Raw genomic sequence first — 27,514 nt, forward strand, 5'->3', positions numbered from 1 at the left:
TTAAAAACAGGTCCAGGGGCTGGCTCCCTGGGCAGCTCAGTGGTTTAGCGCCTGCCTTCGGCCCAGGGCGTGATCCTGGAGTCCCACATTGGGCTCCCTGCGTGGAGCCTGCTTCTCCCTCTGCCTGTGTCTCTGCTTCTCTTTCTCTTGCTCTGTGTCTCTCATGAATAAATAAATAAAGTCTTTAAAAAAATAAAGAAATAAAAAGAATAAAAATAAAAACAGGTCCAAAAAAATGGGGTGCCAGGATGGCTCACTCGGTGGAGCATGAGACTCTTGATCTCGGGGTTGCAGGTTCGAGCCCCATTCTGGATATAGAGATTACTTAAAAATAAAATCTTTTAAAAAAGAAAAAACCAGGTCCAAAAAGTTAAAGACATCCATCAACTATAACAAATATACCATTCTGTGGGGGATGCTGATAATGGGGAAGGCTATGCGTGTGTGGGGCAGGGAGCATATGGATATTTTCTGTACCTCGTTTCAATTCTGCTGTGAACCTAAAACTGCTCTAAAAATAAAGTCTCAAAAAAAAAGTTCTCATTTTAAAAAACCCAATAATATACCATTTCAAAAAAGTTTAAGACTATTAAAAAGGAGTTCCATTTTGCTTTTCCTTTGCATCTGGTTTTGAAAAAATTTTCAGCTGTGCTTCTCTTTGGAATAACAGGAGAAGAAAAGAGAGATTTATCTGTTAAAGGCCTTCAGATAGGGCAGCCCGGGTGACTCAGTGGTTTAGCGCCATCTTCAGCCCAGGTTGCGGTCCTGGAGACCCGGGATAGAGTCCCACATCGGGCTCCCTGCGTGGAGCTTGCTTCTCCCTCTGCCTGTGTCTCTGCCTCTCTCTCTCTCTCTCTCTCTCTCTGGTCTCTCATGAATAAATAAATAAAATCTTTAAAAAAAAAAAAAAAGCCTTCAGATAGCAAAATGTCAAACATAGAGGTGCCTGAGTGGCTCAGTCAGTCAAGCATCCAACTCTTGGTTTTGGTTCAGGTCATGAGTTGGTCCGAGGGTTGTGGGTTATTGTTAAGCTGGTTCGGGTCATGATCTCAGGGTCCTGGGATAGAGTCCCAAGTCAGGATCCATGCTCAGCGGGGAGTCTGCTTGAGGATTCTCACTCTCCCTCCCCCCTCCCCCCACTTGCGCTCTCTAAAATAAATAAATCAATCTTTTTTGAAAAAAAGCCAAACATAAAATTAGAACATGTCTTACTCAACCTCCCTCCTCTGAGTGCCCTAATCTTAAAAGCTGCACTATGGGTGCAAATGCATTCTAGGACGGGAAATGGTCAATTGCATTGCAAGCCAGTTTCTGGGATGGCACACACCTGCTGTTCCTCTCACTGACCCTAAAGTGGGAGACAAGAGATACAGATTCACATCCATGCAGTCTTACCAGTTAGGCCCATTGTCTTACTGCCTGGACTGGCTTCGGTAGCAGCTCATTCTTTTGGTGACCTTTCCAAGAACAAAGTCACTGGAGTTCTGACTGCATAGCCTGATCCTCCAGTCTCTACTTAACACCCACCTACAACCCATCAACAATCCATAAGTGAACACAGTCAGCGCTGCCTTCAAAAGATATCCCAGATCTGAGCACTTCTCACCACTCCCACTGCTGCTAGCCTATCTGAGCTGACCTCCTGTCATTGCAGGAGCCTCAAGACAGGCCAGGTGAAGAGAAGAAGGAGGCTCCTCTTGGCAGAGCAGAAGCATGTGCAAAGGTACAGAGGCCCAAGAAAGTCTGGCTGTCTGGGAATCAGGCTGCCACAGTGAGATGGCAAATGGTGGGAGGAGGGAAGAGCATAGCAGAGGCACAGAAAGAGCAGAGGTAAGAGATGGACAGCTGCTTGGGATCCAGACACCCGTCCTGGTCCTGGTCCCTGGTTTTTCTGAGGTCCAGATGTGTTCTTGCCTATGCGTACTGCAGAAGACTGAATTGTTGGCCTTACTGCTTCATTCCCTGGTAGGAGTGTTATATCCCCACACCTTCACAGGGCCTCTTGGGAAGGGGAGTGAAATTCCCTCTCCCTTCATTCTGGCCTTGGCCGTGTGATTTACTTTGAGCAATGGAATGTTAGCAGATATGATGTGAGCAGAGGTTTGAAATAGGCTTGGAGGGCTCTTGCCCTTCTGTCTCTGCCATGAAAACAACATGCCCTGTTAAGCTGCTGGTTCCAGAATGATTAGAAAAAGCCCGAATCCAATTCATGGGCTGGAGCCAAGCCCAGCTGAACCCTGTCCAATTCACACACATGTGGGCAAGAAATAAATGCTTATAAGCCATGTGGTTTTGGAAGCTCTCCTTGCAGCATTACTGCCATAATAACTAATAAACCCAGGCACCACAAGATACCTCGTATTCCCATAACCAACCCTTCCTTTTCTGTTTAAGCTAGCTTCATTTTTTTTAACTTGCAATCAGAGAGCCACAGCTAATATAATCGTTACGCCGCTTTTATCACTTTATTTCCTTTGCTTTGAGAAAGAAAATCAAATGCTAGAAATTCACACATTTAACAGAGGCATGGTAGCTTGGAGAAACCATGCCCATTCTCCAAAATCTAAAGTAGCACAGCAAACTAAAGGGGAAAAAAAAAATCATCTCTTATCATGATTTGCATCTTACCATTTTCTTGTCTGAAGAGAATCCAACTGCTACCCAACCATCTGTGTCAGCACTCAGCTCAAATTCCACATCAGCCCCTATCATCCGGTAGCTAAGGAAGTAGTCACAGGTCTCCGCATTGCAGCCCGGTTTGCCATATCTAGAGGATGTATCAAAACAGCACTGCTGCTTCATCTACTTATTCACAATACATTACGAAGGCAACAATATGTTAGGCATAGTGAAGCAAGATTATCACATAAATTAGCTCTTTGCTACCAGGGATCTGAAAACCACAATTTCACTCGGGAGAGACCGTGGAGAGTATCTGCTCCTTTTTATCTACATACAACCTGAGGACCAGAGATGGGAAGGGGATTGCTTGCGTGGTTGAGTCAGTAGCTGCAACAGGACTTGCACGTGGGCCTCACGTGCAACCAGGGTTCTCAGCATTATTTCAGAGTTTTCTCAGATATTACTTATTACTGAATCATTTCAGAATCCCTTTCAGAGGCAGAAATTCTCCGAGTGAATAAACTAATAAGCTGTCTTTGTGAATTAAATGTACACCAATTTCTTTTTACTTAGACATTTTAACACAGCTAAATTAACAAAAACATACAAATTAAATATAAACTACAAAACCCGGAGCATTTAAGTTCTCAGCATTCATGTGATGGATGATGTCGTTTTACTGAAGGCAGATTTTGCTTACCTGCATGGGGTCTCTCTGACTACACTGTGCGGGATCTCTTGGTTGAGCTCGTTCTTACTACTAACTACGATTACGATTCCACCTCCCTCCACTTTAATCTGTTTGAACTGCTGTAAAACCCTCATACATACGACACATGAAATGAAACCTCATCTGGTATTCACTGAGCATGAACGCATCGTTGATTTATAAAATCTGCCTTTGCTCTATTGGGCTACTTGGTGCTAACATAATTACAAATTGGGACTGTAGAGTACAGAGCAGTATAAACTGGTTATCCAGATAATCAGATTATGCAAACATTAATCTTTTTAAGAAGCATGAATGAAATGGAAACACAGATTTAAATTTTCTTTACAGAGGACTTGTGGATCCTTTAAAATCAGAAAGGTCTAGTGGAGGAAGGTTGTTTTACGCCATTTTCCAAATAACAGAACCCTGTAGCAATGGGTGAGACAATCGAAGGTCAGGTGGAAGGTATCTGTAGGCACATGCCACCAGGCTGGCAGGTACCCTGAATGGCTGGGAAGAGATGTAAGCTCAGGACAACGCAGAACACGGTGAAAATGCTGGATGGAAGTAAGGGAAAGCTACAGGAAGAGTGAGTGGGCCAGAAAGTAAGTCACCCTGAAGCCAGCAGGTACTGAAATTCCTTCTTTTTTTGAAAATGTCCCCCAATCACCAGACTTAACATTGCTGGCCATCTTCCTCAATAATTGTATTATTTGGATTCTTAAAAATTCCTTGGAGGGGTGCCTGGGTGGCTCAGTTGGTTAAACGTCTGCTTTCAGCTCAGGTCATGCTCCCAGCATCCTGGGATCAAGCACTGCATCAGGCTTTCTGCTCAGCGAGGAGTCTGCTTTTCTTTCTCCCTCCTCCTTCCCCTCACTCGTGCTCTCTCTCTCTCAAATAAATACAATCTTAAAAAAAATTCCTTAAAAATACCCTCGTAATCCAAAGAGAACTCAAAACCCCTTTGTTCAAGTTTTTCTCATTAGACCTTGAGCGTTGAACAAAAGAAAATTAAAAACTTTCAGTACCGTGGCCACCATGACCTTTACTCAAGGGCAATTTATTTTAGGAAATAACAATTTCAAAGAGGAGGCAGCTTTTCCAACAAAAAAAGAGCTGTCTATACTAGTGTTCGCTAGCTCACCCCATTATGCTTTAATAGAACACTGCTAGCAATCACGTAGGGAGTCACTAAACCAGAGATAACAAGCTAGCTACAATAACCCGTGTTCAAGGACTAGTTAGTATTATCCAGAGATCCCGAAGTCATGACTTAATTGAGAAGGCATTGGGTCTTAGACGTGTCTACTATCATGGTCTGTCCCACTCACAGCCCTAATAAAATATAGCTTGTGCCATGTGATTCTTTTTCATATAGCCAATTAATTAGGAGTAGATACTTGGGTCAATAGCAGACAAGAATGTTCCAGTGACCAGTAGCCTTCTAGAGCATATGGCCTCTAAGACTGAATACAGGGGTGGCCATTTGAAACAGGCCACATCCCTGCTGAAGCTTTGAGGGGGTGCAGGGCCCTGATTAGAATGAGCTGTATGCGATTTAAATACCACCTTGAGAAGTAAATCAGTTCCTTAGCCTTCAAGTTATCCAACTCACGGATCTACCAACCTAAAGCATCCCTTAGTTTTTCCACAGTCATCCACTTTGATTTTGGCAAATGGATCCACAGGAGGAGCGGTAGGGAAAGGATAACCTAGATGGTGAGAATAAACAATGGTTAGAAAATCCAGTGACAGCTTTCCTGAGGAGAAATTTTTCTTTTTAATAGGTTGACTATTTTCAAACACACATGTCCAGGAATGTTTAGGGCCTCAGAAGAGGGCTTTGTGTAAGCCTCATTACCCTCTTCCTGAGGGGAGGGTCTAGGGCACACACATCTTTGAGCCAGACTTACATGCTAACTGAGAATATATGGCCTTTCCCCCATTTTATAGGTAGGGAACCTGAGGCAGAGAGGTGACATAATTTCAACAACCACGGCTCATCACCGTCCCTGGGAGTGCAAAAATCACAGCTTTCATACAATACCTGTGCTCTAAGAGGGGGAAAAAACCAACAATGAAATATTTGTATATTGGATCGTAGAGGTTTTCCATTTATACCTACACACGATAATAGGATTTTCCCATTTCTCTGAACTTGCATTTGTCATCAAGCTGTATAGGACAGTCTCATAGTTCACTAAATTCTACAAACACATCGTTTCTAACAGTTCGGTATCTTTCTTGTAAGATCACTTCATATCATGATACATTCAACCACACACTGAAAGGTAGGCCTGAGTTATGCTTCCAGTTGGTGACAGCAAGATTTTTCTCCTCCGTGGTTAACTCCATGCACACAGGAACCATACGTGAGTCATCTTGGGTTCTCTGTCCAGCGTAGTGCTTGGCACTGGACACCGACTACATGATTGTCAAATGAATAAACAAAATCACCCACAGATATTAGGCAATTAAATATAAACTTGAGGCTTTGTTTACTTTGTTCCATTATGATGCAGGAAAGACATTGGGGTCTGGAGCCAATGGCCAAGAAAGAATGCTTGAGACATCTTTGGTTCATAAAGGTGATTTTCTTAAAGCACAGAAACAGGACCCGTGGGTAGAAAGAGCTGCACTGGGGTCAGGAGGAGTGGCCCATTATACACTTTCAACTTGGGATGGGGGCGAAGGGATGGCACAAACCTCCTGTATTTTGGAAACAAGGTTTTCAGGGCCTTGAGGGGGCCAACTATTGTTAGGAACAAGTCATTTATTACTAGTTAGTAAAGACTCAGTCATGAGACCCTTCAGATGTGTATCAGTGGGTTCTATGCTTGGGGGATGACTGCCAATATATATCTTGGGGGGAGAGATAAAGGACGTTTCCAAAGGAATTTTTATATGTTAAAGTAGACTCATAGGGTCCTGGGGGACTGTTGGCCTTAGTAAAGAACTAACATCGAGGCAGCGGAGATCCTAGAGGAATGTCATTCTGCCTGTGTCAAGGACTTGTGAATGAGCTGTAAATAGTAAGGAAATTTAATTTCTCTTTTGCCTTTGTTTCCCACATCATGTTATACTTAAAAAAAAAAAAGCCACTGGGCCATGGTTTCCACTTATCTGTACACTTGAGACAGTTCATTTCTACTATCCTAGATCTTGCTCATGTGCTAAAATACAGCCCTAGTAGCTTTTTTCTATCTCTAAGTAATTGGGCCAAGTACATTACTTTTTCTACTTTTATGCTTATTTTACGCTGAGCCCTAAATCTACTTCAGTACTCTAGACTAAGTCCTGCCTTGGACAAGTTTTTTGTTTTTCTCTCATTTATTGAGCAACTGCTTAATGCTACAAACTACATTAAGCATCTTCATATATGCTCTGATTTCTCACTACCATGCTGAGGCTATTTTTTTCTCAGAATAATTATCCAGGAATGCAATGACTAGTTATGTTTTTACAATTCTAGGGGTACCTGGGTGGCTCAGTTGGTGAAGCATTTGCCTTTGGCTCAGGTCATGAGCTCCAGGTCCTGGGAATGAGACCTATGTCAGGCTCCCTGCTCAGGGGGAGCCTGCTTCTCCATCTCTCTCTGCCTCTCCCCCTGTTCATGCTCACTTTCTCTCTCTCTCTAATAAATAATTTTTTTAATTAAAGAAAATAAAAATTCTACAGGTAACTGGGGCGCCTGGGTGGCTCAGGCAGTTGAGTGTCCAACTCTTGGTTTCAACTCAGGTCATGATCTCAGGGTCTTGAGATGAAGCCCTGCCTCGGGCTCCATGCTCACCTGAGAGTCTGCTTGAGATTCTCTTTCTCCCTCTGCCCCTCTTGCTCACACACTCTCTCTCAAATAAATACATAAGTAAAAAAAAATTCTATAGGTAAATGAAAAAGACGATCTCTTATAATGTAGCTTCTCAATTTCCCCATCTTTTCCTGTTATCCTTACCATTTCCCAGCACCTAAAATAACGCACTGGCATACAGCAGAATTCCATCACAATAAACGCCAGTTATTATTAATATTGGATTACTATTACTATTAAGTTTTATAAACTGGATTGAGAACTAGTAACCATAGGATAAGATCATCTCTAAAAGAATGGGTTTCTAAATTCTAAATTAAGAGCAAGCTTTGGAACAAAACTCACTTATAAATGTACCAAACTACCTTATTAGCATTGGCAAATGGCTTCTCGGGGCTTTTCTAGCACTAATTTCCTATTCTCTCATCTGCTTCTAAAACTTGGAATGAGAACTTGTTTTGCCAGATGCATTGGGGTATATTTTTCTCTTGTTTTGTAAGGTGTTGTGTAATAAAGAATTTGACTGGTTTGTGTCCCTGGTCCCTGGAGAGAGGGTGAGAGAGGCTCCAAATCCTTGGAATTTCCCAGCAGACTGTCTTCGTGATTCCTGAGCCCCTTGGGATCACACCTGAGCTTATGCTAAGACGGAAGATGACTCAGGATTGGGGGCTGGTCACCAGAAAAACCAACCATGTGACTAGAGGTTTGGGGCTGTCAGCTACTTGGGAGGGGAGGGAGGCTGGGGATTGCATTTAATTATGTAGCCAGTGATTAAATCAATAATCCCTATGTAATGAGACCCCAATCGAAACTCTGGACATAAGCTCAGCACCGCTTCCTGGCTGGTGAACAAACTAATACCAGGGAGGGCGACAAGGCCTGATTCCATGAGAAGAGGGCAGAAACTCTGCATTTGGGAGACCCCCCCAGGACTTTACTCTAGTGTGTCTTCACCAGCTCTCCCTGAATTGTATCCTTTATAGCAAGTACAGTGCTTTCCTGAACTCTGTGAAACATTCTAGTGAATCACAGAATCCGAGGGGCGTTGTGGGTAGCCCCAAGATCTGCAGCCAGTTGATCTTAAGTGAGAGCAGTCTTGTGATGGACCACCCCTTTTAGCTTGAGGGGGGTCTGTGCTAGCTCTGGGTTATTAGCACCAGAAATTAATTGCACTATACTAGTTGGTGTTGGCAGAAAAATATTAAGCGCAGCAATATAACACTTTTCCCCTGAATTTAAATGATTTGGCATAAATTTAGTTTGGATCATGTGCCAGTATTTAAGCTCTTGTCTCTGAGAACCCAGCCTTCTATAGCCAACTCTCTGATGGGCTGAATTCTCTGCAAACCACATTTCTCCTTTGCCAGCTGGCTAGGCTCTGCCAAAAGGAAGCACTGGAGGGAGGCTAGGAGGCAGGAGGCAGGAAGACCATCCCTTCCAATTGGATTGCTGTCCACTATACAAGTCCGGGCACTTCTGCTTCATCCTTGCAGTGGCCAGTTGGTTCCGGCTTCTGGCTTTTTATCTAGACTCCCATAACCAGCCTTGTCATGCCCTCAAAGGAACCAACAGCCACTGGGTGGGGAGCCCCATTCTCAGAGAATGGGTTGGAGTTTTTGCGGGGGTCTCTTGTCTGAGCTTCTAGATTCTTACAGCCTCAAGTCCTTCTCTGTGCCCAGACCCCTCTCACCACCCCAGGCCCAGGGGTGGTGGCAGCTGCTTCTCACAGTTACTCTCTCTGTGCTCCTTTTTGCTTCTCCCATGCCCCGACACCTACTTAGATAGCTCCTGGGCTGGTCATCCTGTTTAAAAAAAAAAAAAAAAAAAAGCCTAGAAATGATTTATTTTTCTGATTGGATCTTGTTGGAGAGAGACTAAATTGATTAATCCTTGAATACCTACACAATGGATTTGCAGACTGTACCTTATTAGCCGTTATCTCGATAACAAGCTAGAGAATAGTGTCGTCCAACAGGATGTTTTACACGCACTGTACAATTTTACCGGAAAATTATCTTGATGGCAGAATTTTAATCTTTAAGTATGTAGGTGCACCAAATTAAATTGATGACATTTCTTGGTTTATGGGACATTCATAGGAGTCTATACAAAGCTCATCTTCTATTTCACCCTAATCCTTGCCTAAACCCACTTTCCTCCTGGTCTGGAGTATTTTATGCACATCCTTCTGCAAAGGCTGCAGGTTTTAACAAAATGAGCACTCTGACACATATATCTTAGAAAAGCAATATTTTACCATGATAAACGGAAAGCACACACTAGTAATAATGGGTACCAGACAACATGGGGTTGGGAGGTAAGCTTCTCATCTCTGCTAGCTCCTCCTAGGGCACGGAACTCCACCTGCCCAGGATCAGGTCCTGCCCTGTTGCAAAAATCCTTTCGTATTCCCAACAACACCATCCTGAAAGTCCTGCATGATTACCTTATAAAATAATCAACAAAGTGCCTTCACCAGAACCTGGATCTAAAGTTGAGGTTCAGGTAGCCCCAGTGGCGCAGCGGTTTAGCGCCGCCTGCAGCCCAGGGCGTGATCCTGGAGACCCGGGATCGAGTCCCACGTCAGGCTCCCTGCATGGGGTCCGCTTCTCTCTCTGCCTCTCTCCCTCTCTCTCTGAATGAATAAATAAATATATAAATCTTTAAAAAAAATAAAGTTGAGGTTCCAGGCCAATTTTTCACTATGCCAACAGTGCCACCCTGCCATGCTGTCCACAGCTGCACTCTACTGGCCATCCCAAGGCCTGCCCAAGGTCTGGAAGCACCAGAGCAAAGCAGTATCAAGAGCCCAGCCTCATTTACCATCCACCATCCATATGTTTATTTTTTTAAATTTTTTCATGTTTATTTTTAGACATGGGTGTTCTTGAAAAGTAGATGGTTTTGTATGCTTTTAAGCTGCAGAATAGCGACACTGTGCAGTAAATCTCATTCTACTATTTTTATTTTCCTTTGGAAATCTATCCCTATATGTAAACGTGAGACCTCTTATTACTCCTGATTGAATAGCATTCTGTGATGTGCATATAAACACAGGTTTTGAAATAACCTCCCCATTGCCTTAATGTTTAAAATGCCTTCAATGTTTGCTTTGTCCAATAATGAGAGGAACTGCCTTACATATGTTTCTCGTAGACATATGCAAGAGGTTTTTGATTTGTTTCAGTAAACCCCAGAGAGCAATAGCTAGTTCCCATCTTTAATTCCACAAAGCTCAGTAAGATTAGGATTCAGACTACCAGCACCAGTTTATAATCTCATTCATAGTACATGAGGCTCCTATTTCCCCACATTCTTGCCTGTACTGGATACCATCCGACATTCTCAGTATTTTTATTTCTATTTCCCCAGGTACTAGCACGGTTAAACATCTCTTCATATTTTGCATGAGCCGCTTGGGTTTCCTTTTCTATGACGTGTATACACATAATCTTTACACTTTTTTATTTATTTTATTTTTTATTTTATTATTTTGCGCTTCTCTTTTAAACTTCATTTTCAGTCTCTCTTATGGGAGTTTATGTGTATTCCAGATATCAACTCACTGGTGGTTTCTGATGCTGCATTTCCCCCCCCACCCCCACCCTTCTAGTCTGCCACCAATCTTACTTTTTTCAATGATATTCTTCCCTGGACTCAAATCTTTAAATGTGATGTAGTTGAGGAAATAATTTTTCTTCTTTTGGTTTGTGCTGTTAGAGTCTTGCCTAAGAGATGAATCTCCATTCTAAGGACACGAAGATCTTTCCCTACACATTTATTTATTAACTTTGTAGTACTCTTTTCAATTTAGACCTGATGCATTTAGAATTTATGGTTTTCTATGATGTGAAGAAAACAGTTTTATTTTTCTCCTTACATGGACTCAATTTTTCTCAACATCATTTACTAAATAACACGATTTATGATGACACCTCAACTTACTGGTTCTCATAGGAATATAGGTCTATTTCTGGATTTTCTTCTTTGTTTTTTTTTTTTTTTTTTTGACTGTTCCTGAGCCAGGATCGCACTATGTGAAATACTAAGCTTTGTAACCCAGCAATTCATAGAACTTGATTCTTCCATGCAAAGGATAGATCCTCATTTGTCAAGTTCTCTCCCCAAATACTCTTGGGCTCTTATACGGGACTGCATTAAATGAACAGATGAGTGGGGAGAGAGCTGACCTCTTTATAATACAAAGTTACTCCTTTCAAGATCATAGTATATTTCCCCTTTGTGTTTTTTATATCACTTAATAGTTACATTTTTTTCTACACACAGGACCAGGGCACTCTTTGTTAGACAAAATCTGGACATTATATGGATTTCGGTTGCTATTTTATTTATTTATTTTATTTATTTTTAAAGATGTTATTTATTTATTCATGAGAGACAGAGAGAGACAGATGGAGAGGCAGAGACACAGGCAGAGGGAGAAGCAGGCTCCATGCAGGGAGCCTGATGTGGGACTCGACCCTGGGTCTCCAGGATCACACACTGGGCTGAAGGCAGGCGCTAAACCGCTGAGCCACCTGGGCGCCCTCAGTTGCTATTTTAAATAGTATCTTGTTTTGACATTTTCTAGCTTATTGTTGCTAAAGAAGAAGAGAGCTTTTGGTTTACACATGCTAATCTTGTTTATGGTGACCTTACTGCGATCTCTTGATTATGTATCTGTTTGTTAATTCTTTCCAATTTTCCATGTAAATACTCATATCGGAGAGAAAAAAAACATATATTCACACAAAAACTTGTACACAGATGTTCATGGCAGCATTATTTATAATAGCCCCAAGTGGGGAATAACCCAAATATCCATCAATTGGTGAATATTTGTGGTTTCCTCTCTTGTCTAATTCACAGACACGATATATTCCTCTTCTGCAGTTCCTTGGGCCTGTCCTGCCATACTCTGCTGGGTGGTTAATGGCTTCTGGTTCGCTATTTATTGCTTCTAATTGACTGCTTGGCTCACAGCCCTCAGGTATTAATTTAGTACTTGATTCCTTAAAGTTTTAACCAGCAGATGTCTGTTCAAATCTGAAGACTACTGCACCAGCCTCTTTCTCTTTCTGAACTGCCTGAATCGTTGCTTCTGCTTATCAGAGTCATAGAATGAAGTAAAAATGGCAAGGGGCTTCAGAAAGTATAAAATATGTAATGCTCCCCACACAGGCAAATAGCCATTCAGCTTGCTTGCTTGCTTGCTTGCTTGCTTTTTAAAAGATTTTATTTATTCATGAGAGACACACACATAGAGGGGCAGAGACATAGGCAGAGAGAGAGAGGCAGGCTCCATGCAGGGAGCACCATGTGGGACTCAATCCCTGGACCCCGGGATCACTCCCTGGGCTGAAGGCAGGCGCTCAACCGCTGAGCCACCTGGATGTCCCACTATTTGGGTTTCACCACAGCAGTCCAGCAGGTGGGAACCCACGCTTCCCCACGCTAATCGCCCAACCTCATCGATCCCGAACCCCTTTGCTCAAGTTTGCACACAAAAATACCTCATTCAGCCCGTCCCACTGTATTTCCTATTGCAGATCAACAGGGACCCTCTGCTCCAAAGAGGTGGCCACCCTGTGCCACCTTATCCATAAAGTCAATCAACAAATCTATGTAGTTTCCTGCTAACTTTCTAGCTATGTGGCTTTAGCTAAGATATTTAAATTTTCCGTGGGTCAGATTTTTGAACTCTCAGTCAGGCTAAAGGGCATCGACATCAGTTTGCTGTCAGAATGAAAGTTAATATGGATAAAGGAGCCCCTGGGTGGCTCAGGGTTGAACGCCTGCCTTCAGCTCAGGGCGTGATCCCGGGGTCCTGGGATCGAGTCCTGCATTGGGCTCCCTGCATGAAGCCTGCCTCTCCCTCTATCTGTGTCTCTGCCTCTCTCTCTGGGTCTCTCATGAATAAATAAATAAAATCTTTTTTAAAAAGTTAATATGTATAAGGAACTTAGAACCATACCTGATGCACAGTAAGTATATATTAAAAGTGAGCCCCATTTAGTGTTATCATCAGACTACAATCATGGAGAATATATAGATCATTCAGATAGAGGTTATTAACCTTTAAAGAACTTCCAGGTTGGCAGAGTGACGAGTTAGGTATCCCTATACATTACATGGTACGTGTAGGAAGAACACAGGTAGATGAAGGAGTCCGTGCCCTTTCCCCAAGTTCTGTTCTTCTCTTTACTGTCTTACTAGCTCTTTCCCAAGTAGGAAAAATTGTGGTCAAAACCCGATGCTCAGAAATGGGCCACATTTTACAAGTGGCCAGATCACTGTGCCTTAGAGATAAGCAATCATGAATATGTTTCCTCTTTTCCTGCCAAGGCAGGGTATGGCGAGTCAGTTACCACCCTCCATACGGCAGGCTGGTAAGGCTTCAGGGTTTGTAGAGATCTTCACGGCAGGGAAAAGAGAGCAGGAGGCTTTACCTGGGATGTAACACTAAGCCAAAAACATCCAATTCAGTTTTTTCAAAGAACCTTCAGAATAGAATATTTGCCCATAATCACAAAGTAATCTGTTTTACATTCTGTTGTTCTGGATATATAGATTCCGTGTTAAGAGCCTCAAGAGGAAGAGGTATGAATGGTAGGATTCAAGCATTAGCACCCTATCCAAACTCTTAACCATAGAGAGCCAATAGGGTCAAGAGCGGGGCTAGATTGTACGGTGTGAGACAACATCCTTGCTTAGTGGCAGGGGATGGGAAAGGAGGAAATCCAGGAAGGCTCCCTGAAAGAGGTGGCAGTGGAGTTAGGAATGTAAGGATGAGAGGTATAGGTTAAGACAGTGGGAACCGCTAAGAATTCTGAAATATAACACAGTTAATGGGGGCCTGGGTGGGTCAGTCAGTTAAGTGTCCGACTCCTGATTTTGGCTCAAGTCATGATCTCAGGGTCATGAGATGGAGCCCCTGTGACGGGCTCCTCACTGCAGGTAGAACCTGCTTAAGATTCTCTCTCTCTCTCCCTCTGCCCACCCCACCCCCACCTCTTCACACTGTCTCCAAATAACAACTCACCAAAAAACCCCACTTAGCATCGTTAAACCAAAATATAAAATAAGTTTTTAAAAATGAACATATTTAGGGGCAATTAAATATACCAAATTAGCCAGTTTTCAGCCTCTGGCTTTGGGTAGTCTTGGGCGGTCAGGTCACTGGAGAAATGGTTTCTAGACAGGGTGGGTAGTGGTCAGTGGACTCTCCTAAAGTTTCAGTGAATTCTCCATCCCCATTATTCTAATTCCCCCCCCCCCCTTTTTTTAAATTTACATACTACAGGACGCCTGGGTGGCCGAGCAGTTGAGCATCTGCCTTTGGCTCAGGGCCTGATCCTGGAGTCCCGGGATCTAGTCCCACACCAGGCTCCCTGCATGGAGCCTGCTTCTCCTTCTGCCTGCATCTCTGCCTCTTTCTGTGTCTCTCATGAACAAATAAAATATTTAAAAAATAAATAAATGAATAAATAAATTTACATAGTACCAGACCATCTTTTCATTGAAAACTCAGTTAGTTGTCTACTTTGAACCTGAGAAGAGGGTACCCTGCATAGAGGAAACAAGTAGCCCAATCACTAGAAAAAGACAGTCTCATTTGTACCAATAGAGTATTTTAAATGCACTATTTCTACCTCTTTACTTGCCACTTCCTTCAAAATCAATCAGGGTCCTTCCTTTCTCCACTGAATTTATCCCAGGAAAATTCACCTCTAATCTCCTGAATCCATCAATTATTTTGCAGCCTCACGCTATTAGGCCTCACCATGGCTAGGGACACTGCTAGTGTTCCCATGGCTTTCTGGGTTACAACATCCACCTGGGACATTTCCCGGTTCTGCTTCTCCCTCTCTGGCTGTAACCCTTTTAAGGCAATGTCACTGATTATTTCTAAGGATCTTGAGAAAGTCTCTATTCAGGATCCACAGCACTACAACCGAGGCCCAAAGGAATCTAGCGGAGGGGCTGCCCCTGAGAAGGTCAGCCCACAAGCATCCCCAACTAGCACCCACCAGCTGGCTGTAGGATCTGCATTTGAAGATAGGTGAAAGTGCTAGACAGGCGAAAGGACAGTGAAACCCCAGGGAGAGTGAAGGGGAGGAGTAAGAGAGGGCTATAAAAGGAAGTTGAGCCAAAGAGAAAGTTCCAGATAAAGGAGTTGAAGCTTCATCCAGTGTGCAGGTTGGAACCATCGTGGATTTCTGGGGGTTAGAACTGAGCTTCAGGCTGAATGTGCAAAATGGGTGAGAAGGGCAAGCAGGCAAACCAGGGATTTGTACACACCCTGCAAGCCCTGCTGCCTGGGAGGAGGGGGGAGCATCTCACCTAAATGTCCTGTCTTCTAGCTCATCAAAGTCTTTCATACCTCCTAGCTCAACTCTATAAAGCCTTCCTTACGTCTGCAGCCACCTGGGGTCCGTGTTCATAAAACCGTCTGGACTCTACAACTAACTTCATTCTCTCCGTACGTACAACTGGATACAGAACATCTGACCTTCTTTCCTCCCTTTGTTAGGTCCGTCCGCCCGATGAGGACATGAGCTCTCAGGCATCACGTGTGAGTCACCTGGCAGTGTGCTGGGCTGAGCACGAACAGAATAAACAGGTATTCGATCCTTTGGGAACCAGATGGGCTTTGAAACATTTATTCTTTTCCAGAGTGATAGATGCTGCTTCTGCTTGCCATCCTCACCCCCTCACCCCTCCCCTGTCTCTCCACCTCCCTGGCCACATGGCCCCCCAGCTGGAAGCCTACATTTCTCAGCCTCTCTTGCAGCTAGGTCATGGAATTATATCCTTGCCAAAGGAATGTGAACAGCAGTGATCTGTGCAACCAGCCTCAAAGGTAATTGCTTGTTCTTAGTTTCCTCTTTCTCCTTTCCTCAATATTTTTTTAAAAGATTTTATTTATTTATTCATGAGACACACACACACACACACAGAGAGAGAGAGAGGCAGAGACATAGGCAGGGGGAGAAGCAGGCTCCCTACAGGGAGCCCGATGTGGGACTCGATCCCGGGTCTCCAGGACCACACCCTGAGCCAAAGGCAGATGCCCAACCGCTGAGCCACCCAGGCATCCCACCTTTCCTCAAGCTTGAACAAGGCCACATAGGCAACCCATCTTCTACCACACAGACAAGGACAAAGCTTTACTGGATGGGGAACAAGATGGAAGGCACCTGGGTTGCCTGATGACCTTGTAAAATAGGGCTGTCCCAACTGCCCAGACCAGTCAGACTCATGGGAGGAAAAAAAACCCAAAAACAAAAAAACTATCTTATTTAAGCCACTAAATATGGGGTCTCTGTTTCAGCGCTTGAACCTCCACCCAACTACTGTATTCCTCAAATCCATCCTCTCCACTTCAATACAATGATTTCAATTTTTTACTTGGGCATACTACCTCTCAGCTAAAAGGCTCTGTTTCCCAGCCTCCTTTACATTTACATGTGACCACGTAAGTTGTGGCAAATGAAGTATAATTGCTATATGGGACTTCTGAGTAATCCCCTTATAAAGGAGGTTAGTGACCTTTCCACTTTCTCTTTCCCGCTGGCTGGACAGTGAATGAGGTGGCTGGAGATCAAGCAGCCGTTTTGGGCCATGAAGTTACACGCTAGGAATTATAAAGAAGCAGAAGATCAGGATCCAGGGTGTCCAATGAGCGTAGAGCCTCTAATACCAGCCCAGACTGCCTCCTCCTAGATTTCTTTACATGACAAAGAAACTTCTATCTTAATTAAGCTATTAATGTGTGCCTGTTGTATACAGCTAACCCAAATCCTTCATAACAGATATACCCAGCATCATATCAGTTGCGGGTACATTTCAAACCCAATTTTATTCTTGCCCAGTCCTTTCAGCAGAAGAATAGGAAAACTGCTACCTTCCAAATTGCAGAAGAGGCCAGTTTCTATTCCTTCTACACAGAATCAGCTGGCTTTTGTGCTCACTAAAGCAACTCCACAGGGAGGTCTGTGGCTGATAAACCCCTCCTCTCCGGGCCCAGCAGCACCCAACAATGGTGGCTCACAGTCGGGAACCCTAACGTGTGTGGTCACACAAAAGAACTGGGATGAGAGTGGGGACAGAAATAGGGCAGGGCAGCCAGCAGCAACAGAACGCTGAAAGGTTGGGGCACTCGTTCCTGCAAATGTAGGTCAATACAGACAAGGAGGAGGAAAAAAAAAATCACTTTAAATTGTGATTTCTGGGGACGCCTGGGTGGCTCAGCGGTTGAGCGGCTGCCTTTGGCTCAGGGCGTGATCCCGGGGTCCTGGGATCGAGTCCCGCATGAGGCTCCCTGCATGGAGCCTGCTTCTCCCTCTGTCTCTGCCTCTCTTTCTCTCTCTGTCTCTAATAAATAAATACAATCTTTAAAATAAATAAATTAATTAATTAATTTTAAAAACCTGTGATTTCTGCTTCGCACCCTGCTCTCACACACCCCAGGCCAGGGGGCGGCCTCCTCCCCCGCCACCCGTTACCCCGACAGGGAGAGTGGGGGCCGGGGGCTGGGGGAGCCTAGGCTCAGCGCCCTCTGCCCGCAGCCTCCAGGGCCGGGCTGACCACCTCCCCGTCCCGGCCTCAGTCTCTCCGCCTGTGAAACGGGCGGCGGGCGGAAGGCGCTGGCAGCCAGGCAGGCCGCGGGGTCCGAGCAGCGCGCTCCGCACCCGGCCCGGGCCGCCTCCCGCCTCCCGCCTCCCGCCTCCTCCGCGCGCGCCCCCGCGCCCTGCCCCCCCCCGCCCTCCCCCCGCCCCCTGCCCCCTGCCCCCGCGGCCTCACCCTCCTCCGACAGGTAGCGCAGGTCGTAGAACTCCCCCGCGAAGGTGCCGTAGGAGGAGTCGTGGCGCGGCGCCGCCTCGTCGGCGCCCGAGTCCCCCCGCCCGCGGCCCCGGGGTCCCCGGCCCCCCGGGCCCGCGCCGTCGTCCGCGGGGCTGGCGGCGCAGGTGCCGGGCCCCGCCAGCAGCAGCCAGAGCAGCGGCCCCCAGGCCCCCGGGCGCCGCCGCGGCGGTCGCGCCATCCCGCGCTCCGAGCCCGCAGCCAGGCCGCTCCGGCCGCAGCGGGGGCGCCGCGGGGCCGGGCCGGGCACTGTGCTCCGCCGCCGCCGCCGCCGCCCGCGCGCGCGCCCGCCCGCCCCCCGCGCCCCCGCGCCCCGCGCCCGCCCCGCCCGCGCCCGCGCCCCGCGGCCCCGCCGCCCGCGCCCGCTCTGCGCAGCCTCCAGCCCGCGCGCCGCCTCCCCTCGCTCCGCGCATCCTCTGCTCCCGCTCGGGCGCCCTCCCTCCGCGGCGCCCGCGCCCCCGGCGCCCGCCCCGCGACGCCCCTGCCTCCGTGCGGTCCGCGCCCCGCGGCCTGGGCATCCCCAGGAAGCCCGCGGGCAGCCCCGGAGGTCCCAGGCCTCACTGCAGACCCGTGAGCCAGGACGTCCCCGGGAGGCCTCGATGCGCACCCGAGTCCTGGAGGGTGGACCTTGGGCACACCTTGCCGGAACTGCTGCCTCCCCCCCCCGCCCCATCATCTTGCTCCAGCACTTTTTGTTGTACACGAAGCACTTACTACACCCATTATTTCTTGGGATCATCTCACAAGGTGAGAGAGCAGGATCCCCACTCTCTAGGTAGGTGAACTGAGACGCCGAGAGCCAGAGGGGAAACTGGAACTCCGCTCTTGGGCTGGATTCACTGCTTCCTCTCCACTTTAGAAATGTGCACTCAGCAAAGACTGCCCCCGGCTCCCCTGAATGACCTAACCCCTTCCAAACTAAGCAACTGGTCTACCCTGTTTCCCGGGAAGCAGGCAGCACAGACCTTGGCAGGACCTCACCATGCCTGATGACCCCCCCACCCCCCGCCCCCAAGTCTCCACTCTCTCAAATCCGTTCCTGTGGCTTGCAATTCCCTTTCACTTGTTTACTCGACTTATCCACACCACCCACTCAAAAGATGCCAGGTCCTGGAGTCCTTCTGACGGTTTTGAAGTGATAACTGCTAAGCTGTTTTCCGTTAGAAAACATGGACCAATTCCTTTCATGCTGGTAGTGCAGAGCCAGCATTTTAGCCTGCTTTTTTTCCCATTTCTTTATATTTCATTGCATAAACAAAGAAAATAATTATGGAGGCAGAAGAGCATAGAGGTTCCAAATGCAGGTCCAGAAAGCCAGTTTAGGAGTGGTGCATCTGTAGCCTCTGTGAAGACAAGGAAGGTGAGGGAAGATGACACAGGTGAGGCTTGATAGGGTTCGATGCCATAGGTGGCATGAGCGAAATGCCTAGGATTACAAAAGACTCAAAGAGATACTAGTGATCTCAACCTTTTTTGAACCGGGGGAGATGGGAGATGGGATGGAAATAGGAAAAAGCGCTATGTGACCCAGAGGCAGGTGTTTGCTATTGTGTATCAGCTAATACCGATGGTGAATTGTCCCACTGAAGTTTAAACATGTTTAGCCTGACAGGTGAATCAGGTGCCACTCATGAAAAGCTTGGGCTTCACTAGGTTTCCCAGTACACCAGTTGTATAAGAAATAGATTTATTATTTGAAAAAAGATAAGATGAACTGTAACTACTTAAGAAAATCAAAAAAAGAAGCTTCTTCCTCAAAAAACATAGCTTTGTGGGGCACCTGGGTGGCTTAGTGGTTGAGCGTCTGCCTTTGGCTCAGGTCGTGATTCCCAGGTCCCGGTATCGAGTCCCGCATCCAGCTTTCCACAGGGAGCCTGCTTCTCCCTCTGCCTGTGCTCTACCCCTCTCTCTCTGTGTCTCATGAGTAAATAAAATCTTTAAAAAAACACACAAAACCCCCCCATAGCTTTACAATGTGTGACATTTTAAAATATAAAAAAAGCCAATAGAAACTCTGCTAATATGTAATTCTTTTATTTATTTATTTATTTTAAAATATTTTATTTATTTATTCATGAGAGAGACAGAGAGAGGCAGAGAGAGAAGCAGGCTCCATGCAGGGAGCCCAACGTGGGACTCGATTCCAGGGCCCCAGGATCAGGCCGTGGGCCAGAGGTGGCGCTAAACCACTGAGCCACCCCGGCTGCCCCTGTAATTCTTTTAAAAAGAAAAAGAAAAAAGAAAAACTCATTCTTAAAACTTGCAATTCCTTTTTCTTTTTCTTCCTATTCACCAGGAAAGATACGGTAAGTTATCAATGGACCGACATTTAGCAAAAACCAATCAATCAATAAAGGAAGCACTGGACTTCCGATTTCAGTACTGAGTCTCTGGTTTTAGAATCCAACCTGTTATCTTTCACTTTCTTTTTTATTCCCTTCACTTAAATTACTATAATGAACAGTGATGATGCCGGATAGAAAGCAAATGAAAACCAGGTCATTCTTCCAGTGAATTGGTCTGGAATTTGTGGGCCTTCTTTGGTAGGGGGTGTTGGGGAGTGGTGTTAGAGGTGGGTTTGCAACCACAGCCTAAAATGAAGCTTGCAGGTAATCTGTGGGTTTCAACTATCAAGAATCTGGAGCCCATGTGCTCAAGGTGGGGGCCATAGATGGGCTTCAGGGGTGGTGCTGGAATACCATGTGATGTGCGGATTCTTTCCTAGGGAAAATCTTCATAGCTGTCATCACTCAGTCTGCCTGCAAACCACTCTGGTTCTCAGTTCCCTACAGACCTGGCTCTTCCTTTCATGAGGTTCTCTCCCATTTACTTAAATTACCCTTTGGGATTTTCTTTTTGTGTTTTCTTTTTAAGTAATCTCTACACCCAACATGGAGCTCAAACTCACAATCCCAAAATCAAGAGTCACATGCTCCACCAACTGAGCCAGTTGGGTGCCCTTCTTTGTGTTTTCTTATAAGATTTGAGCCCTAAAGGGAGACTTGTTCCCACTCTCAGCACACACTCCCCTCTATTACATCCCAGATTTTGCAGAGACTCTCTGTTCCTCAATGATGTGAATTTGCCGAGCAGCCAATCAACACTGTGGTTTTCGCAACAGTGCACATGTTCTGTAGAAGCACTTTTCCCAACATTCAGAGTCTGCTGGCTGAACAAGAGCCGGCTATTCGAACAAGAACTCAGGGATGCACCTGAATTGAATTTCATTTTCATGTTTAAAAGACAGACAGCAACTTTATTTTCTTTCTCACCAAAACCATTTCCCTAAAATAATTTTTCTGTTATAAAAACTCCCCAAAATCAGTGTTATGTTACAGTATCTGACCAGTAACAGATATACCCATTCTTCTGACTGCCTAGTATATGTGATTTTTTTTTTTTTACCTTTGGTTGGCATATGACCCAGCTATATTCCAATCTTAGTTATATACCCAAGAGAACTGAAAATATATGTTCATACAGAAACTTGTATGTGGATGTTTATATTATTCATAAGAGCCAAAAAGTGAAAACAACCCAAATGTTTATGATGAATAAACAAAATGTGGTACCACCATACAATGGTGTGTATTATTCACCCATTAAAGGAATGAAGTATTGATACCTGCTACTGCATGCATGAGCCTTGAAAACACTGTGGTAAGTGGAAGAAGCCAGTCACCAAGGACGTCATATTGTATGATTCCATTTATATGAAACGTCCAGAAGAGGCAAATCCAGAGACAGAAAGTAAATTAGTGGTTGCTAGGAGGTAGGGGGAGGGGAGAATTGGTGGTAACTGTAGACAGGCAGTTTCTTTCTGTAACGATGGAGATATTCTGGAATTAGAGAGTGGTGAGGTTTGCCTAACAATGGGAACATACAAAAAGCCCCACCAAACTGTACACTTTAAAGTGGGTGAGATGGTGGATTTCCGGTTTTTAAAAAACTGAGATGGTGAAGGAGAGAGATGAAGACCTCAGGATATTCCTGTGATATATTGAGAATATAAAATTTGGGGTACATTCAGATGGGATCTTCTGAATGCTTTAGGACCTAGTTTCTAAATTCTTCGGACATAAGGATCTTCCATGCAGGTCTATGGTCCACAAACTCTGTGGGTTGCAGGACTCTCAGGCCCCTTGTAGTGCCCCCACCCATGCCCACCAGGAGTCTGTGGTCCACAGTTTGGAGCCGTTGTTCTGGCAAGAATATGTCAATAAGCTGCCCCCCTGCCCTTGCCCCCCACCCCCGCCCCCAGACATCAGGTATGTGTTGTGTGACTGGATGGTGCTGTTGTTTTAAGTATATAAAAAAGATAAAATTATATCAATTTATTTTTGTCCCTATGAATCCAACCAACATGATGTCATCTCCTCAGGTCACCACGCCAAGCCCCCGTCATACATTTAAGTAGGCAAATAACCAGGACAACTGCTGAAACAATGGAATCCTCTTGATTTTACTGGTTAGAGCTGAGCTGCCAAAGGTACTGGGTTTTCATATACAGTAACAGCCAACTTGTTGGGATCAGACTTCCAGTGACATCAACTGCTGAACATCTGTGAACCCAGGGGGATGTGGGGAAAAAAAGCAGGAGGCTCACAGCCTCCTGAAAACAGCGTCCCAAAAGCCCATGCAGCCCTCCTCAGAAGCAAAGCACACCTGACACATATGTCATACTTGGCTCCCTGGCTTCTCCGAGAAAACTTCCATTCTGCCCAGGAGGTTTCCGTCAGAGAGCAGGAGGTGAAGAGCAGAAGACTCAGAAAGCAGGTTGGGAGGAGGGTGCTGGATTGGCAAGAGGTTACAACCCCAGACACAGATAGCTCCCCCGTCTTGTACAGGAACACAGTTTGGATCGTGTGCACAAGAATAAAGAACAGGTAAAGCTGTTTTGAAAGTATAGCCGGAGGGGGGGGGGCTATAGAATGGGAGTAAAAAGTCCCAAACACCACAAATGCCCCAGATGGCTTCACCAATAGAGCAGAAAGCAACAAAATTCATCAGTGAGAACAGCACAATAGTCTGTGAAAGGCAAAGCCAAGCCCTATGTTTTCTCCCGAGGACATCACCGGCACCACACCAAGGTACAAAAGGGGCAGATGTGTACAAGGATGACCGTGACTCATCAAGAAAAGGTTAAATACTCTCCAGTATACCGTTTACTAAGGCAGGGAAGTGCGTAACGCATTTTAGAAAGATTCCCCTCAAAAAAATATTAAAATTTTAAAGATTCAGCACTTTAAAGGGTTAATCCTCTGTTATCTGAATATTTGCTTACATACCTCATCTTACAACAATGCGAGAAAATGAGGCATTACATTTTTTTTTATAATCATTAGTATCAAATTATTGGCACCATTCAGTTTTAAGGATCGGGACAGGAGAGCAAACTATACAATACAACATAAAAATACAGTTCTGATACAAATATACGAGATCGATTCCACTTAACAAGTGGTCATAAGAAGTGGATGGACAGTCTACATACAAGGAAATACAGCTAGTAAATCATCACATGGAAAAGTGCTCAGCCTTGCTAGCAATTACTGAAAGAAAACAACCTTTCAAGAACAACTGTACACACCTATTAAACTAGCAAAAATAAATTAAAATGGCAAAACCCAATACTGGCAGAACTGTTGGTAAGTAGAAATGCTTATACATTGCTGGTGGCATCATAAATTGTAGAGGGATTCAAGCATTCAGAGGGAAGAAGGGGGAGTGGACCTCACGACCTTTAAGGTCCTTCCAACCCAGAGATTGGCTCTTTCTAGAAAGCAATCTGGCAATATGAAACAAGAGCTATAAAATATTCCATGCTCTTTTACCTTGTAACCCCTTCGTGGAGATATTCCCAAGGGAAGAATCCAAAGGAAGGAGCACTGTTTACAAAGACATTCATAGCAGCACTATTTATAAGAGTGAAAAGTTGGATACAACCCAAATACCTAATAACAGGGAGAAGTGAGGTTAACCATGTTATGTGGATATACAGACACTGAAGTTGCTGAGGGCACAGGGTCTGTGTTGAAAAGGGAAGATATGTGTGAGGTGGAGAAGTACAACCAAAGAGTATGTACACACTCATCACAGCTGTGGAAAAAAAAAATGTGTGCATATTCACTGAGAGCGTGGGAAACACTTTAGGGGGCTAGTCTGTGGTTAGGGGGTGCCTTTATTCCTGCAAAGTTGTTCAAGTGCATAATAAAAATTTAAAAACACATTTCTTGAAACTATATAAAAAGAGAACAAAGTGTCATCTGGTCAAGGTTCTATCAACAGGACAAGAATTCATCAACTTTAGAAAGAATTTTCCTTAATGGGACACCCAAATGGATCTTGATATTGAATTATCTCATCTTTGTAAGAATTTTTAGATAACTGTCAGCTCTGATTCCCTACTTTGGGTCCAAATGAAGAATTCTGTTTATGCCAAATAATATTGCATCCAACAGATCCACAATTTAAATGGTATTTTAGATTTCGCTGAAGTTCTTCAGTCCTGGTGATCACAACTTTCTTTTCTTTTTTCTTTTCTTTTTTTTCTTTTTTTTTTTTTTTTAGCTCATTGACTCGTGTCTGAATAAAAATGAGTGTTAAGTTAGACTTTAGAAGACCTGTATAATTACCAGTGTAAATGAAAAACCAGCAGTATAGAATTGTTCTCTCATTAAAAATGACTCTTTAACAAACAGTCGAAGCTTGGTGCAAGTTTCAATCATACAAAATCATGGTTGAGACTGATAACAAAGGATTCCGTTCCATATTAACCCTGTGGTTATGAATATAGACACACAGGCAGTACTAAAAGGGAATCCCATTTCCCCATCTTTCTTCTCCCAGGCTTACCCAATCCCGTCCCAGCTAGATTGAGTAGCAGAAAACCTCTAATACTCAGGAGACAGAAAATAACATCTCCAATGAAAGTCAAGCCAGACGTTGGCTTCAACCCAACCACGGAGACCTGGGTGAGCAGAGCACACATCCGTGTGTCGTGCTGGAGTGAGCACACAAAGCCCGAAGAAGGAAAACGGACAGAAGGCACCATGCCATCCTCCAGGCAACAAGCGGAGAATTTCACAGTTCGGTCATCAACAGTCTTTTCATCATTTTCTCTCTCTCCAGTTCCTGCCGGAGCGTCTCTGCGCTGAAGAAGAGCAGGTGATGAAATAATGAGATTACACTAAAAAAAAAAAAAAATGACAAGGACGGTGTCATTCCCCCCACCCCACCCCCCACCGTCTTCTTCCCTGACCTTGGTTCTTGACTTTCCCTTTCAGGCTCCTTAAGGACCCCTGACATTTGCTAGCATTACAATGACCTAAACTGTCTGGCTGCCCACTGGGTCCCCCCCCACTGCACCAGACTGACAGCTGCTCAGGGCACTGCTCCCCAGCCGACTGGCCGTATGTGTCACTCGTCTCTCACGCCCCTGAGCCCAGCATGGGACCTGGTACATAGCCGCCTCTCCATAAAGGTCTTCTGAATGAGTCGGAAGATGTCCACTGCTTAGAATTCTTTCAGTCATGCTCTAAATCGGTTTCAGATGCGCTTTCTCCCAGAGCCCCCTCTCCCCCATATCTTAATAAACAAATTGAGTGAAATAAGATTGGCTCCTTTGAGGGGTTGCCTCTGACTTCTTGGCCCTTGGGCCCGGCAGCCTAACTATGGGATCCTTCTCCATTGTTTACACACGCTCAGGCACGCGTGCACACACACACACACACACACACACGAAGTGTACATCAAAAGCACAAACCAAGTTTTTAAATAATCTCATACAGGGTAGAAATCCCTTTCTACTGTGGCCAACAAGTACAGTCTGGCCCCAACCTACAACATCATGGGCCTCTTGTCTTGTCATTCATTCCGCCCTGGCTACGCTGGCTCCCTTTCCCTTCCTTAACCATTCCGTGCATGCTCCAGCTCAGAGGTCTTAGCACTGGCTGTTCCCTCTGATGAGTTGTTCAAGTGCATAATATCCACAGCCTGCTCACTCCCCACTTCAGGTATCTGCTTACAAGCCACCTCAGTGAGGCCTTCCTGGCCTGCCCTTGGTTTCATTTCCCTCCCTAGCTTGTCACCATCTCTCCCTCTCTCTTCTCTTTCTCTCTCTTTCACACCCAACACTAAATTGTAAACTCCACAAAGGTAGGACTTCTATCTGTTTTATTCACGGTTACATCCCAGGGACCTCGAATAATACTATGTAGCCTTTGTAGACATTTCAACAAATACATAAAATGAATGAAAGAATAAATAAAAGGTTTCTAGACATCAGAGACCCAATGAAACTGGGGCCTGTGCCTGCTTTCCCATCACCAGTTACCTGCTGGTAGGTACCCACTGGTCGGACTCACCTGGCTGCCAGAGAAACAGGCTTCCGAGTGGTGTAGATGGTCTGCACTGTGGAGATGGTCTCTGTCAAAGGCCTCAGGGTCACTGCTGGAATCAGTGGGGAAGACTGGCCAGGACAGCACGGTAATTTACTGTCTCTAAAGTCCGCCTGGAGAGAAAACAGAAAAGAGGAAATCAATCTCAATTTGGGTTCCATTTCTAAACTGTCAGCTACTCCCTAAGCCTTAGCACACAATTCCTGTTATTTTTTAATAACAGCTAAAATCAGTTCCCACTTATTAAATGGTTTTATTTTGAGCCGGGCTCTATGCTAAGCACTTTATACGTATTACCTCTTGACAATCCTTCAGGTAGAGGTCATCCTCCATCACCTTAGACACCATCCATTGTGAGATCCACCATTTTGGCATGTGCCACAGAGAAAGAAAAATGTGGCCATTCGAACTCTGTCGCACCCACTAACGCAATGAACTCTGACTTTGGAGAGTTAAAAGGTGAAACAAATGTGTATCTTACTTAGAGCTGACTTCATGATAAAGAAAAGTAAGGCTCAGAGAGGTTCAGTAATTTTCCCAAGGTCACACAGTAAATGTTAAGAAGAACCAGTACTTAGGAGCAGGATTAGCTGACTCCAGAATTGGTGTTTCTCACCAGTATCTCGGTGCTTCCCAAAGTATGGTCCCCAGACTGGCAGCATCAGTACTGTCTTGAACCTTGGGAAAAGTGCTGCCCTCGAGCCACGGTTGCCCAGTTCTTAAAAGTGTCAGTGTGGTTTCTGACATTGGCTTCCTGCTCCATCTTGGCCCCCAGCTTTTCAGGAAGGGCTTCCCTGGGTGTCTCACAGCACTGCCAAGGCTGGGCAGGAGGCCAGAGAGCCCGCCATGGGCCAGCTGAGGGAAGTGGAGCCGGAGCCTCCAGCTGGGGAGCTGTGCCCAGTGGAGCTGCAGGGGCAGGATGACTGCAGGGTAGTAGCATTTAACTGGCTGGCCTGAGCCCTGTGTCTCTGCCCTCTGGTTCTCACAAGGCAGGTGCTGGAAGCAGCTCATGACCTTGGAAATGCATTATTCCAGGAACCTGTTTTTGCCTCTGCCTGGACCGCTGGACACCTCCCTACCTCTGCTCAACCCCCAAAGCTACACCAGCCA

General features: G+C 45.3%; 2 protein-coding genes and 1 long non-coding RNA gene across 11 annotated transcripts in view; 1 reads left to right on the top strand and 2 right to left on the bottom strand.

The window, feature by feature from the left end:
• FRRS1L (ferric chelate reductase 1 like) overlaps positions 1–18,201 on the bottom strand; it is a 29,660-nt gene extending 11,459 nt beyond the window's left edge. The window contains exons 1-3 of the mRNA XM_077912848.1: positions 17,949–18,201; positions 4,962–5,046; positions 2,629–2,767 (exon numbers count right to left, since the gene is read on the bottom strand). Coding sequence (XP_077768974.1) covers positions 2,629–2,767; positions 4,962–5,046; positions 17,949–18,186 — 462 coding nt within the window. The 5' untranslated portion in view covers positions 18,187–18,201. The remainder of the gene's footprint in view (positions 1–2,628; positions 2,768–4,961; positions 5,047–17,948) is intronic.
• LOC144322633 (uncharacterized) overlaps positions 1–25,620 on the top strand; it is a 47,325-nt gene extending 21,705 nt beyond the window's left edge. For both annotated transcript variants that reach the window (XR_013388286.1, XR_013388287.1), the window contains 3 exons: positions 15,676–15,765; positions 24,855–25,172; positions 25,292–25,620. This is a non-coding gene — a long non-coding RNA (uncharacterized LOC144322633). The remainder of the gene's footprint in view (positions 1–15,675; positions 15,766–24,854; positions 25,173–25,291) is intronic.
• EPB41L4B (erythrocyte membrane protein band 4.1 like 4B) overlaps positions 24,954–27,514 on the bottom strand; it is a 127,275-nt gene continuing 124,714 nt past the window's right edge. For 5 of the 8 annotated variants that reach the window (XM_077912841.1, XM_077912840.1, XM_077912845.1 and 2 more), the window contains 2 exons: positions 26,372–26,517; positions 24,954–25,194 (listed from right to left, as the gene is read on the bottom strand). In XM_077912841.1, the coding sequence (XP_077768967.1) occupies positions 25,089–25,194; positions 26,372–26,517 (252 nt within the window). In that variant the 3' untranslated portion in view covers positions 24,954–25,088. The remainder of the gene's footprint in view (positions 25,195–26,371; positions 26,518–27,514) is intronic. The other 3 variants (XM_077912843.1, XM_077912846.1, XM_077912842.1) reach the window with 1 other exon arrangement.

Source organism: Canis aureus, chromosome 10 (assembly GCF_053574225.1).
Source record: "Canis aureus isolate CA01 chromosome 10, VMU_Caureus_v.1.0, whole genome shotgun sequence".
Taxonomy (NCBI): domain Eukaryota; kingdom Metazoa; phylum Chordata; class Mammalia; order Carnivora; family Canidae; genus Canis; species Canis aureus.